This window comes from Gobio gobio, assembly GCF_949357685.1.
Source record: "Gobio gobio genome assembly, chromosome: 3".
NCBI classification, from domain to species: domain Eukaryota; kingdom Metazoa; phylum Chordata; class Actinopteri; order Cypriniformes; family Gobionidae; genus Gobio; species Gobio gobio.
The window spans coordinates 27,585,527-27,600,959 of record NC_137099.1 but is presented as its reverse complement, the minus strand read 5'-3'; the positions used below and the strand labels follow the sequence as shown (position 1 = coordinate 27,600,959).

Genomic DNA, 15,433 nt, shown 5'->3' with positions numbered 1-15,433 from the left:
TACATTTATTAAACCATTTATTAAAAACAAAATTTGTAAAATTATAAATGTCTTCATGGTCACTTGATTAATAACATTTTTATTAATTTCTCTTTTTTAATGTTACCACAAATGTTTGAATGGTATCATTGTTTCCACAAAAATGTTAAGCAGCAAAAACTGTTTTCAATGTTGATAATAATAATAATGTTTCTTGAGCAGCAAATCTGCATATTGGAATGATTTCTGAAAGACCGTGCGGCACCAAAGACTGGAGTAATGATGCTGAAAATTCAGCTTTGTCATCACAGGAATAAATTACATTTTAAACTTATTAAAATAGAAAACAATTATTTTCAATTGTAATAATAATTCACAATATTAATGTTTTTTCTGTATTTTTGATTAAATAAATGCAGCCTTTCAAAAACATTGTAATGTTTCCAAACCTTTGACAGATACTGTCAGTACTTCAGTCAGTACTTTATTTTGTGCACAAAATTAAAAAAAAAAAACAATTTCTATCTATTTTGTGCACATATGAGGAATTTTTTTTTTTAATTTTGTTAATAACACAATGCACCTTTTCATGTACAAAATGCACTCAGCATGAAATCCATTTCGTTCTCTAAATGTTCATGTACATTGAATCAGCACACCACAAAACCATCATGCTGTGGAGTACATAATTTTTTAAACCCCTCTTTCATGGACTAAATACATATTTAATTCACAGAATGAGTATTTCAGGTCACACTTGGCATAAAGTGCTCAAAAGGATGTTTTAGTTTAAGCTACAATTGAAACCAAGCTCCATCAAACCCCAAAAGATGGACAGGCATTTGGAGTTTTTGTATACTTTGTGATTTTACGCAACTGTAATTTTCTCTAATTCCATGGTAGCACATGGTAGCATGCCAAAAACAGAGAAAATCCCTCTCCTTCTATGAGAGCAAAAAGAGACAGAAGCAGCTTAAAATTTAAAACACCTCATCCCACTAAAGAGTGTTACATTACGCTGGAAAACGTTGATGGAGGAGGAAGAGAGAGATAAAAACGAATTTTTGATCATGCCTTAGTTGCACCGTGGTGGATCGGTCTTGTGTGGCAGTCACAAAATCAGCCCTTGATATCTCTGTCTTTCAAATCTGCATGTACTATTTCCGAATCTTCCCAGAAGTCATGGAATTTTAAAGCCCCTTCTTAGTAAAGAAAAAAAAACACTAGAAGCTTATGTGCCAGTGGGACAGCACACATTCAGTAAGAGACAATTACAGGAGTACAGAGAAAGTTAAAATACAAAACATCATCAGTTGTAAAATGTATTCTATAAGCTTGCTAATGCTTAAATCTTAGACTTAGAGTGTTGTATCCTGTGGCTTTATCCTCACATGGAACTCAGCAGGTTGGCAGGAAAGAGATGAATAGTCTGTCTATTTATAAATAAGTGAGTAGGATGTGTCCTAGTGAGTGTGTCTGTGCCCACTGCGATCCAGCTAGGGGGATTTTGGCAGTTCTGTTCGTTTGTCGCTACACACCCATGGCAGAGATGCAAAAATCCACCTTTAAGGCTTTATTGTCTGTCCTTTGATGTCTCAGAAAATAAATTATTGGTTTGAATTTTGTTCCCTCAGGTAAACATTTGGCTAAAATTCAGGGAAAGAACTCAGAACATCTTATGAAAGGCAGCCCAAGTTCAAGGTATTTGCAGGCTTTGTCTTTACACTGCAAATATGTTACAATATACACTTCATATCTACAGTATAACAGCATTTCATGGTGATATTTGAATCACAGTTTGTTTACAAGAATATAAAGACAAATATATAATAAAAATCCTCAAAGAAAGGTTAAAAACAAGTTAAAAATTCCAGTTGATTACCAACTTGTTTTTATGCCTACAGATATTGACAGTTCTGCACATAGGCCATCATTTTTGGGTTGTTTTTTACAGAAACATTAAAAATGCAATTCATACTATGACTTGAATTCACCTTATGTTTTTAATATATGAATAAAAATGATTTTTTTTTTCAAGGGCATAAAGTAAAAATGTGAGGGTGATGTAACTATGTTGATATACTAATAAAGAAAAAAAGCCCCATTAAAAAATATACTGTTATTACTCTTTTTAAACAAGATTTTTATAAGACAAATCCTTTTCTTCATCATCACACTTTGACTCCTTGTATAAATCCATTTCTTCAACGTGAAAATGCAGTATGTTTAGAAAATATCTGAAATATGTAAATATGGTGACATCTAAAAAAGAGTGTTCATGTTTCACAGAAGGAAGCTTAGATACTCATCCTGTGGTACCAGGAAAGGGGGCAACGCAGAAAAAGACCCATCGGCCGGCGACCCTCAAGCAGAGCAACAGGAAGTTTCCATGCGATGGCACCACAGCCCAGAAAGCCCCCTTCTGCGTCGCCTGGGCAAGATCAGCAGTTCAGAGTGTAACAGTTCTGATGAACTCACTAACCCTCTTTCAGAGCAGGAAGACAGTGCTTATCGTTCTAGCACCAGTGAAGTCGCTCCACACGAATCACCGGGTCCTAATCGCACCATTTACCCTTTGCAGCCGAGAGAAGAGTCAGCAATAGCTCCATCAATGCCAACTCACTCCAAACACGCACAGCGACCGATTGAGATAAGGACTCCACCCTTCCGTCCCAGAATTTTACAGGAGCCATCACAGACAGCTTCCCGAGCATCCGGCCGTGGCATTTCATCATTGCACACCACCGCAGTACACAAGAAAATGGAAATCAACGGCACATGCCCAAGCTCATCAGATATGAGCTCAAAATCGTGTTCTGACCAGGAAAGAGGGGAGCAGGTGTCCAGCGGTCCTGAGGAAAGATCTTGTGGGTGGGATAAGCCATCTGCTTCAGTGTCTCCAGGATCTGGAGTAGCGCTGACCACTTATTTCTCTGTGGATAATTGTATGACAGACACCTACAGACTAAAGTATCACCACCAGAGGCCGTTGGTCCTCTCCATGCCTGAGCCGAGAGGAGCTGTTAAGGACGGGAGAGACACGGGACACTCAGGCCGCATAGAGAACCAATCTGAGCGTGCCAAAAGTAAGCCTGACTCTGGTATGTTAAAGATCGACTGAGCTGTTCATTAATTCCTTCATTGATATATTGTTATATTGACACTACCGTTCCAAAGTTTGGGGTTTTTTAATGTTTTTGCTCACCAAGGCTAATTTATTTGACCAAATTTTTTTATTTCAACTTTAAATAAATGTTTTATGTTTTGTTTTTTTTGTTTTTTAAATGCAATTTATTCCTGTGATGGAAAATTCAAAGCTGAATTTTCAGCATAATTTCTCCAATCTTCAGTTTCACATGATCCTTCAGAAACCATTCTAATATGCTCAAGTAACATTTATCATTTTTGTGGAAACTGTGATAACACTGTAAATGTCTTTACTGTTAATTTTGATCAATTCAAATCCTCCTTGCTGAATAAAGGTATTTCTTTAAAAAATCTTACTGACCCCAAAACTTCGAATGGTAGTGTATGCATTTAGTAACTTAATAACTGTAGTTAGTAGCTTAACTAAACTAAACTGTCCTTTTCAGGCAATAGCATCAATAAGCCCACTGCTAAATGGCACCCGGTCACTTCAAAAGGGCTTGATGAACATGGATATTTGTGAAAGTTATGGTAAGTTCTCACTAAACCTTCAGATATTGTTTTAAACTTAAAAGTAAAAAAAAAATACAACTCTCTAAGTAATAAAATAGCAAATTTTTGTAGCAATATACTAATTAGCTCTTAAGACTTTACAATAAACTCTGGATTAAATCCAATAAAACAATTGTTCAGTGCTAGTTCATGATGTAACTGATGCTGACAAATGTTTATTATAAAGTAAATTAATTATTTAATCATAATGGCTGTGCTAAATAATGATCGTCTACTTTACTGCATCACTGTAAACATGAGTAAGTTGGCAAAACTAAAAAAAAAATGTTGTAATCCTTTACATCAATTTTTAAGTTAAGAAATTCAAAGTTTAAGTAAGCAGAACTGGCAGATTTGTATTGTACTCATACCTTTTAATTGCTCTTAACTTATTCATACATTTATCTTAAAATGATCATGTAATAACAACTTGGCTAGCTTTAACTAGCTAATTCAGTAAATGCTAATTTGCTAATTGGTAACACAATGCTTTGATTGCATTAGCATAGCATAGCAATTGCTGAATGAGTACAGCAATATAGAACATTTACTATATATATAGAACATAGAACTAGATTTACAAACAGCTTGCGCCAGCACAAACCCTAAAGATACTGTATATGTGGTGAAAAATTAGTGCTGAAAAGGCGTAGACACAGTTATTTGTACAGTAATGTAGATATCAGCCATTTTTCATCTAATAACACAGCAGAGAATTGTGCTGAGAAAAACCAAAGAAGCATAAAGTAGTGAAACTGTCTTCAAGCATCACCAATGTTTAGCTGAACCAAGCAAACTAAGATCGTTACCAAGCAGATGGTGTATGCGTTGCCCTATTATTTTGATAAAGAATGTGAAAGGAGATTGCTTAGTGGTGAGAAGATAACAAAGACACTGGCAGATGAATTTGTTACCATAATTAGCTTGATTAATTTTATAATTTGTTTGTTCTAAATTAACCTTTATTAAGGAAAATGCAACCTTTAACAATACGCAGACACAATCAGCACTTCTATTTTATAAAAATCTCAAATATAAAAAATCCAACTCACAAAAATTTAGACTAATGATTATGTTTTAGTTAGCTGGACAATTAAATGCAAAAAAGTTGGCTTAACCAGCGAAAAGAAGTTGGTTCAACAATCGTTGGACCAACCTTGTATTAATTATACATTTGTTTTGTAAATGCAAATTAACAAGCATACAAGTTGCAACAAGTTAACAATGCATTCTGGGTGCATCATGCAAAACTCATCCATAGCTCCCAGAATGCATTGCGGCATGAAGCATGTCACTATTGTTGAGATTCATAGGCTGATTCTTGATTTATGTGGGAGTAAATCTCACAGGAGGTCAAAGTGCTTATACAATCGGTTTTAAACCTATTCACCTTTTCTGATTACAACCGTGCTGACTCTTTTCTAGAATCACAATAAAAAAGTTAATAGTATATTGCTCATATTAAACTCAGTCATAAAATCAGTGAATTATGTCACTACACAATGATGATACACAACTTTTCTTTTTTTACAGTGTAGTGATAGTATAATTTATGAATAAACAACCAAGACACTGTTTGAATACTAGCACACTACTCTTACTATTTCCACCATATAGAGATATGGTAAAAATAGTTATTGCTAACCAAAACTATTAAAATATTTTTTTGTAAATTAAATACAATTTTAAATTAAGCATTAAGGTGAAAAAGTGAAATTTGCCTTGGCAAATAAATGAAATAAAATAAGTTTAAGTACTAAAATATCTAAAACTGAAATATATAAATAGAAAACATAAAAATAATAAAAATGACAAAATCACGTAACAAAAAAGAAAAGAAAACTGAAAACATAAAAGCTAATTTGAGATATCAATAAATACTATATTACTGTATAAATAATACCAAAATTCTGTTGCATATTCAGTCATTTATTGACTATTGCTAATTCTGTATAGCCTAGTTGCAATATTAACTAATAAAAAACTATAATAATAATAAAGAATGAATAGGTGTGTTCAGACTGTGTACTTTATGTATTTAAAAACAATGCATACATAAACAACAATAATAAGTCTTCTTTCTTACCAGGTCCTGGTGACCCAGTGAGAAGTAATGAAAGAGAATTGCCAAAGAACTGAAATATATGGGGGTTTTTTTGTACTTGTAATTACAATGTATTTGAAGCTGAAGGAAGGAGATTTGTCCTTTTGTACCCTCTTCCTGTAAATTGTGAAGTTTGAGTATCTTATAAGAGCCATCCACAGGAGGGCAGTATGCACTTTGGCTTGAATAAGTATTTGCTTGTGAACAGGAATGACCATTTTATGATGAATATGAAATTTATTGATTATCTTTTATTGATTTGTGACAGGTAATACAGTATACAATATATATATATATATATATATATATATATATATATATATATATATATATATATATATATATATATATATATATATATATATATATATATATATATATATATATATATATATATATATATATATATATATATATATATATATATATATATATATACATTCACTCTACCTTTCAAAGGTTTTAGGTACATTGTTTTATTTTATTTTTTGAAGAAGTTTAAAATGACTGATTTCTATTTGAATACATTTGAAAATGTAATTTCCTGTCATTTATTAAGCTATATTTTCAGCATAATTACTTGATTCTTCAATGCCACATGATCCTACATAAATCATTCTAATATACTGATTTTAAATTTTTTTTTAATTATCAATGTTGAAATATTTCTACTTGTTCTACATTTTAAAATGCTGTTTATTTCTGTGAAATGTAGCTTTGTCATCACAGGAATAAATAGCATTTTAAAATGTATTCAAATAGAAATCAGTCATTAAACAGTTGTACAATCTTTCTTGTAAATTTGTTTTCTAAATGCTGAAATTTCTATTCATCAAAGAATCCTGAAAACAAATTGTACATAACTGTTTTCAACATTGATAATAATACATTTTTCCTTAGTAGCACATCAGCATATTAGAATGATTTCTGAAGGATCATGTGACACTGAAGACTGGAGTAATGATGATGAAAATTCAGCTTTGATGACAGGAATAAATTACATTTTAAAATATATTCAAATAGAAAAGTTATTTTTAAATTATAAATATCTTTCGCAATATTACCATTTTTGCTGTATTTTGGAGCAAATAAATGCAGCCTTGGTGAGCAGAAGAGACTTCTTTTAAAAACTTTAAGAAACCTTACCAATCTAAAACTTTTGAACAGTACTGTGTATATATAAAATAAGTCTTAAAGACCGAGTCTTAAAGACAAAGATAGCGATTGTGTCCTTGACTTTAATTTAATTGCAAATGGACCTTTGTACATACTCCCTAGAGGTTGTTTGTGGAGTGCCTTCCAGCTATTTTTTTCGTGCAAAATATTGAAATGATTAAAAATAAATGAATAATGTAAAATGATATCCGCTATATATTTTTGGAGATGTCTATGCAGTTATTTTTATTCTTTGTTTAATAAACTTCAAATGTTCAATCACTGACACAATTAATTTGCATCTTTGTGTGATTCATTTGACATCTGAAACAAATCTAAATGTTTTCCTTTAGACATTGTAATGTTTCACAATATATTTCTGTTTGAAATCATGTCATCCAACATGAGTCACAACACATGCAGCATATAATTAAAACTGTTCACAAAAGGAAGTAAAAATGGCTTTATTACCATAAATAACAAAACTCATAGTGCAAATGACACATGATTTACATACATGCTTTGTAAACTTTTGGGCTGCCAATGGTTAAAACCCGTATTATCAGGTTGAATATGAATGCTTACAACAGTTAGTTTCATATCTCCCACTAATGTTGGAATGCTGGATGGCATTTTAACCCCTCTTGAAAATCCTCTTGGCCTCAACACCTTCATAGATATAAGTCTGTAAGCAAAACATCAAAAAATGAGCTGACACAAGTTTATAGCATTTAATCCAAATTCTGATCTGAGGATATGTCATAATATATAAGGACAACAGCTCACCTGTACAAGTTCATCACCGACAATCTTCCTGGTTGTTATTAGCATCTTTCCGTTGTCCTTGCGTGTGAAAGTTCCTTTGAGCGTGTCACCCTCCATGGCCCAGGATCCCTGCAATCAGAATATCAAAGGTCAGACTCATTTTCAACTCATCAGTGTGACATTTTCTCCTTGAACTATTAGTGATTGTTTGTTCAGGAGGCTTGATTAGAGGGTGATATGAAAATTACGTATTCTTCTCTGCTACTCAAGAGTGAACTTTGTAGTTTCCACTCCCATAAGAAAAGCACACATTCAGCAAATGTTATACATTCACTCTTTTGTTCTAAATCAGCGTCACATCACACTTTTCTTAATGGAACCATAGATGCCAATACAGAGCCTTTATTTTTAAGGGTGTAAAGACTGAAAACACCTCTGAAATCCTTATGCTTACTGTGAGCTCAGTGCCATCTGCCATAGAATAGGTAAAGGTGACATCCAGAGTGAAGTCAATTTCCAGTGTGCGGAAAGTGCTGACTTCCTTCAAAAGGAACTTATCTCCGGTCTGCTCCAGGGTGATCTTCAGGTTGTCGTGAGAAGCTAGTTTCCTTTTCACCATGTTGATGCCTGTTGAAGATATGCAGGACACATGCACCTTATAAATTATGACTCGCTGAATGACTCAACATCTTGAGTGAAAAAGAAAAAGAAGATTTCAAGCATTTGATCTTGAAACCAACAATATTCAGGCTATGCTTAAGCTCTCTATGTCCACTCACCCATTTGTTCCATGAACTTCTCGTAGTTCTCATTGCGGTCAACTTTCCAGGTCCCGTTGAAGGCCATGATGACAGACTGCTGTGATCCTGACGGTTGCCTAACTTTACCCCACGCCTGTCTTTTATACCTGTGTGAGTGACAGCCCGCTGTCTTATCTGAGTATTATCTTCATGCTGATGTGGCCGAGTAAAGCTCACAGAGAATAATTTTCACCCTCCCTCCAGGCTATCCGTTACACATCCCAGCATGCCTTCATTGATTGTGCAAAAGAGTGGGTGCTTCCAAGTCATTCCATGAGAACAAGCATTCACTTGTATTGGATGGTCACATATTCACATGGCATTAGTGTCTCTGTTGTTCTCACACAAAGTCCTCTTTTGGTTTGAATTGTTTGCCGTTAAAACTGTAGGGTGTGCCTGTTACACAATTTGTGATTTATATGGCAAGAGCTACTGTGCAACTCGGAGTGGTGTATTTAAGCAATTAATTTTAGCTAGCAAAATTTGACCTCTGTTTTATCTTTTAAATTGAGAACTCGATTATCGATTAATTACTTCTATAGGGGAGAGTGGGGTAAGATGAGCCATTGGGTAAGTTGACCCATCCCCTTTATATTGGCAACTGTACACTTTTATTGTCATGTGACCATATATTTTGGAACCACCCATAATTTCTGCCAGACTGGGAACAGGAGAGGCACATGGGAGTGGAAGGCACCTGTTCACTATTAAAAACTATTTTTGGTATGTTAAAGGAACATTTTAGCAAATGGCTGTTGCATCAAAGCAAATTTGTCAAGGTCTTAAATATTTATGATCCACATTGGTGATTTAGCAATGTATTAAACCATGCAATAGCATCATTTAGCTAAATATTAACCTGAATTGGTACACTCTAAAAAAAAAAAGGTTCTATATTGCACCAAAAATGGTTCTTGGCTCGTAATCATAGGGGAACCTTTTTTAGTGCTATATAGAACCAATTTTGGTGCTTCAGTGGTTCTTCAGCGGTTCTTCAGAGGTTCTTCAGCGGTTCTTCAGAGGTTCTTCAGCGGTTCTTCAGAGGTTCTTCACCGGTTCTTTGACTAAGGTGCTATATAGCACCTCTGAAGAACCGCTGAAGAACCACTGAAGCACCAAAATTGGTGCTGTATAGCACTAAAAAAGGTTCCCCTGTGATTACGAGCCTTTTTTTTTAGAGTGTAAGCTAGCAAGTTTAATCCAGTTATGGGGCAAAGTGGCTCAATTTACCCCACAGCATTTGGCTCAGTGTTTTAACTCACCCTACCATAAGGCACAGTAGTTAAGTTAAATCGCTGAAGGGTAAAATGGTATAATTTCAATGTAATGTTACACAACAATGTTTTATTTATCGTTTTCTTAAAAAACATTTTTAGTTTGAGTTTATTTTATAGGAACAATGTACAAGTACAGCAAACCTTATTCTCTGATAAGAACCAGAAGATGCTTAATCATATCTTTACACCTGTACACCTGTTTGTTTCAATGACAATCATTCATTCATTCTAATTCAGTTTTTTTTTTTTTATTTAATTTTACTCAACAAACTCTATTTAGGCTGTTTTGGGGAAGATTACAGCTTTGGTTTTCAACATATTGTTTCAGAAATGCAAACAATTAAAGATATTGAAATGTCAACTTCATTTGGTTGGTTTTATGTTGTTTAAGTTTAAGTTTTAATAAAAGAAATATGACAATTTGTAAAAGAAAATGTGATTATTGAAGGTGTTTTTAAAAGAGGTAAATTATCTTTACAATTTCACATATAGGTTTGATTCAGATTCAATTAGATGGTCCGTTTACACCCAGATGGTGCAACTTACTCACTGACTTGGATCAACTTACCCCTAACCTGAGGTAAATTGAGCCACAGGAACACTTTTTTTTATATATAAGAAGTCATATTTTTAGAACCCTTTGTCATTCTGATCATTTAAAATGATAGCAAACATCCTGCAATTTTTTTTAGATATTTTCGTGCCTTATTTAATCTTTTCTTGAGGACCACACAAGAAAAAAAATGGCTCATCTTACCCCACTCTCCCCTACAATTCTTCTATGTATTAAATGACTCAACAGTTCAAAAAGAGTTTTTCAATGTTATTGGTTACAATGTCCTAAATACTAATGGAAAATTCACTGTGAGAATGGCATATTCACTTACAATGACATTTTAAACCAGTAAGTGTACATGGCCTGCTAAACATAAATTAAAGCAACATGTAGGGTAGAAGTTTTATCTATTCAATGAAAAGATAAAGAGATATCAAGACCTGAGACATGATAATCTCTGATAATGGTGTATTTTATCATTCTCTCAGTCTTAATCTCTGTAATAAAACAAGACCTTTGAAGACCTTTTGTATAGTCCCATTGCAAGACCTTTGGTATCGTCCCATTGAAAGCAAACACAAGAAATGATCTAAACTCAAACATATTTCATGATATTTATGACGTTCAAAAAGTTCTGCACCTTTACTGCAGATCAAACCATGTTGAACCATAAAGGCTTCAAGTGAACATACAGGAGTAACAAAACCATATTCTTGCAGAATCTGCAAATTCGTGATCTTATTTTGTTAAAATCATAAATATGACTTCTTTAATAAGAAGTCTCTTATATGCTTTACAAGGCATTTATTTAATCAAAAATACAGTAAAACCAGTAATATTGTAAGATATCAGTACAATTTGTTTTTCATTGTGATTCTTTCTAATATTATGCCGAAAACAGCATTGAAATAGTTTTTATTTTGATCGATTTAATGCATCTTTATATAAGTATTAATTTATTTAAACAAAAAGAAAAAATCTTACTAACACCAAGCTTTTAAATGGTAGTTTATATGCACATATTTTTTCTGTATGTGGTTTTACAAACCCTGCATGCTCCATTGAAGCCTCTGTGGTTCATATGCTGTTCATCTGCATTTTCCCTGCACAAGGATTCTTCTATAAAACAAGGTTTTTTATTTATTAATCAGGATTGTAAAGTCATGCTTGCTTGCTGTAATCAAAACAAAAAAATCTTGCAATTTGCATTTGCACTCTATCACTAGGGTATCAACAATCTCCCCACTGACTCTTAGTTCAGACACAATTCAAAACAATCTGTTTCTATGATGTTTTAATCTTTTTATGACATAATCAGTTGTCTTACAGCATTTGGCATGTTGATGCATTTTACTACAGAAGTGTAATAACTGCTTGCAAAGTTTATGTCCAGAAGATAATGATTAACTACACAATCTATAATCTACAAATGAAAGTTAATTTCTCTATGGAAGAGGAAGTATTGATTGGAAATTGCTAAAGTGGCATTTAGATTTGAGAGCTAGGCTTTTTTTTTTCAAAGTAGTTACATGTTTGTACCACAAGAAGGAGACAGTTGCACTAATATTAACAGACACATTTGGCAAAGTGATAGTAGGCCTATTGCCTATTGCAGATTTTTTGCTCGTTTTTGTTTTAAAGTTGTTGTGGGTTCCAAATACTTTTATTATAATTAACAATTATGATTATGTTTGTGAGACCCTAACTGGTTTTAATGCAATTCACTAAAAATCACACTATAAAAAAGTGTATATAGTAACCATTGCAAAATAGCAAACAGTTCAAAACGGTATTACAACAAACTTGACAAAACCATATTACAAAAATAAAACAAAATCGATATAAATGAAGCTGTAACAAATATGTAACACTTTCTAACTGTAATCACTATTTTCATTTTTGTGAATTCTGTATCATAATAATAATAATAATAATAATAATAATATGTACTTTTGGAAATGTATCTTATCTATCCCTAACATTTTCCCTAACATTTGTTAATTCAGTTAATTCAGTGCGTTGGAATTTCTCCGTTGTGACAGTGTGAAACGTTTAAAGTTTTGTGCAAAACATTCCCGGGATGCAAAACAAAACGGGGATGCCAGGGGCCCGTTTTAGAAAGGAGGTTAAGTGAAAACTCTGAGTATGTTAACCCTGAAATGAGGGGAACTCTGGGTTTTCCGTTTCAGAATGGGAGGTATGTTAAACCCGAGAAAGCAGGGTAAGCCAAGCCCGTTTCTAAAAGAGAGGTAACTTATACTCAGAGTCAGTTACCATGGTAACTTACTCTGTGAACCTAATCTGGTCGGGAGCAGGTTTTCTTCGGTAAACCCAGAGTTTCTTTCAGTCTCCTCCCCCTTTTTAAAGCGCCAGCGGTGTTTAAATACTTGATTCATTAATTCACGCTGCACAAATGCTTTTCAATCTGACTATTTTTTTCTTACCCTATTGGCAGATAATTAGGAACCCCCCCCCCCCTAGGAAACGAGACTAAATACTTATGTATTTTCTCATGTATTTCTCATTCTCATTTCTTATGTAGAAAATGCATGATTTAAGAATCTTTAGATATTTGGACTGGAAATTACAAGACAAAAGAAAAGCATTTTTTGCAGTGCAGGTACATTCATTCACTGCAAATATTTTCATAAAGAGGACACTGTCAAAATGCTAAAAATAGCATCCTGTAGATGAGGAGGCTGCATTAATTTGTAGGGTGTTACATTCATGTCAGGAGAGGATTTCTTTTGTTTGATATATCCACATGCATATTTATTTGAGCAGTACCATGTTTTAATTCTATTTATATCAGGGATACAGAGCATATTAGTAAGGCTGCTGTATGCAGAGAGTTAAGGAAAGTTTGCCTCACTCTCACGTGAGCTCTTTTAGAATATGTTTGTGTTATTTCCTGGGCACAAACCCATGAGAGCATCAAAGAGGAGTTTCACAGGATTGCAGGTCAGTGGTGTAGAAATCAGGTTAAATGATGTTCACTTGATAACCTCTGGAAGTAACCTAATAATTAGAACTTCCTTTAGGATTTCCAATGTGGTTGGAAGCATATTCCCATCGCACCTTCCGAAAATGAAACATTACTATATGGAATGGAAGAATACCAGATGGAAGGCTAGTCTGAAATATATGCCATACACCACAGGTGTAAAATAAACACATATTATTCACAATTTATTTGGTCATCTTTATAAATACAAAAGCATCAGTTCTTTTTTTCCTGTTGGATTTGAATATTCTTCCTCCATCTCCTCTTCTTCTGTCAGTGGTGCTGGTGTTTTGTGAGCCTCTGCCTTCTTGCTGTTGGCTGAGTAGAAGTCAAATTTTTATTTCATTATCCTAATTCAGAAATGTACAGGTTGTATTAGAGAATATTATGTGAAAAGAGCATTAGACTATGTGGAAAAAGCTGCTGCACATTGAAAAAGACACTGAATTATATTTATTTAATATGTCAAATGTTTGTAAAGTCATGAAACCTACAACCATGAACCGTTTATGCTTAAATATTTACCTGATTTAAAAATTATGTTTTAATAGTTAATTTTAGCTGTTACCACATTATCGTGGGGTGCATGAAAATGAATATTAGTTCAACAACTTGCCGTTCTGCCAGTTTTCACCTCTGATATTATAACAATGAATAAGAATTAAACTTAAGTTTTACATGGAAGTATGCAGACTTCTTTTTGTTGGGTGCTGTTGCCATGAATCATAATTTTGGAGCTCCATTGATCATGGCTTTTCATAGTCGTGGTGCAGGCACTTAACTGTCTACTCAGAGTTGATTGAACTACCTCAATTCAGCTGTTCTGAAACCCAAAACTCAGAGTTTCCTATCTCAGGGTAAGTCAACTCAGAGTTCAAGCTTAAACTCAGAGTTGGTTGAACCTCTTTATTGAAACAGGCCCCTGGTCACCCTACTCTGTGTAGGTTTTGGGACTTTTTTGTTACTTCCTGTCTTGAGTGCCATGTTTGAAGTTCATTGTAGTTTTTCATGTTGATTAGTCTCCCAAGTTGTTTCTCATTATCTTGATAACCTGTTAAGCTTGTTACCCTCTGTGTATATACACAGATCAGTCATAACATTATGACCACCTTCCATACTTCCATACCTTCTGAACATTGTGTTGATCCTCCTTCTGCTGCCAAAACAGCCCTGACCCATCGAGGCATGGACTCCACTAGACCCCTGAAGGTGTGCTGTGGTATCTGGCACCAAGATGTTAGCAGCAGATCCTTTAAGTCCTATAAGTTGCGAGGTGGGGCCTCCATGGATCGGACTAGTTTGTTCAGCACATCCCACAGATGCTCAATTGAATTGAGATCTGGGGAATTTGGAGGCCAAGTCAACACCTCAAACTCGTTGTTGTGCTCCTCAAACCATTCCTGAACCATTTTTGCTTTGTGGCAGGGCGCATTATCCTGCTGAAAGAGGCCACAGCCACCAGGGAATACCATTTCCATGAAAGGGTGTACATGGTCTGCAACAATGCTTAGGTAGGTGGTACGTGTCAAAGTAACATCCTCATGGTTGGCAGGACCCAAGGTTTCCCAGCAGAACATTGCCCAAAGCATCACACTGCCTCTGCCGGCTTGCCTTCTTCCCATAGTGCATCCTGGTGCCATGTGTTCCCCAGGTAAGCCAAAGCACCCAGCTATCCGTGGTCCAGTTCTGATGCTCACGTGCCCACTGTTGCCATTTTCAGTGGTGGACAGCGGTCAGCATGGACACCCTGACTGGTCGGTGGGCTATGCAGCCCCATACGCAACAAACTGTGATGCACTGTGTTTTCTGACACTTTTCTATCAGAACCAGCCTTAACTTATTGAGCAATTTGAGCTACAGTAGCTCGTCTGTTTGATTGGACCACAAGGGCCAGCCTTCGCTCCCCACGTCCATCAATGAGCCTTGGCCGCCATGACCCTGTTGCCGGTTCACCACTGTTCCTTCCTTGGACCACTTTTGATGGATACTGACCACTGTAGACCGGGAACACCCCACAAGAGCTGAAGTTTTGGAAATGTCGTTGGCAAACTTGCTCAAATCCTTACGCTTGCCCATTCTTCCTGCTTCCAACAC

At 34.7% G+C, this 15,433-nt stretch overlaps 2 protein-coding genes across 4 annotated transcripts in view; one reads left to right on the top strand and one right to left on the bottom strand.

Moving 5' to 3' along the window:
• Nucleotides 1–6,049, top strand: part of usp53b (ubiquitin specific peptidase 53b) — a 40,194-nt gene extending 34,145 nt beyond the window's left edge. The window contains exons 15-18 of one of the 3 annotated variants that reach the window (XM_079812937.1): nucleotides 1,614–1,680; nucleotides 2,272–3,080; nucleotides 3,573–3,657; nucleotides 5,768–6,049. In XM_079812937.1, the coding sequence (XP_079669063.1) occupies nucleotides 1,614–1,680; nucleotides 2,272–3,080; nucleotides 3,573–3,649 (953 nt within the window). In that variant the 3' untranslated portion in view covers nucleotides 3,650–3,657; nucleotides 5,768–6,049. Of the gene's footprint in view, nucleotides 1–1,613; nucleotides 1,681–2,268; nucleotides 3,081–3,572; nucleotides 3,658–5,767 lie in introns of all 3 variants that reach the window. The other 2 variants (XM_079812938.1, XM_079812936.1) reach the window with 2 other exon arrangements.
• A 1,336-nt stretch (nucleotides 6,050–7,385) lies between these two features.
• On the bottom strand, nucleotides 7,386–8,739 carry fabp2 (fatty acid binding protein 2, intestinal). The gene is made up of 4 exons (XM_079811864.1): nucleotides 8,482–8,739; nucleotides 8,157–8,329; nucleotides 7,724–7,831; nucleotides 7,386–7,622 (listed from the first exon to the last, which is right to left on the bottom strand). The coding sequence occupies exons 1-4, from the start codon at nucleotides 8,546–8,548 to the stop codon at nucleotides 7,572–7,574; spliced, it is 399 nt and encodes a 132-aa protein (XP_079667990.1). The 5' UTR covers nucleotides 8,549–8,739; the 3' UTR covers nucleotides 7,386–7,571.
• Between the last annotated feature and the right edge of the window lie 6,694 nt (nucleotides 8,740–15,433).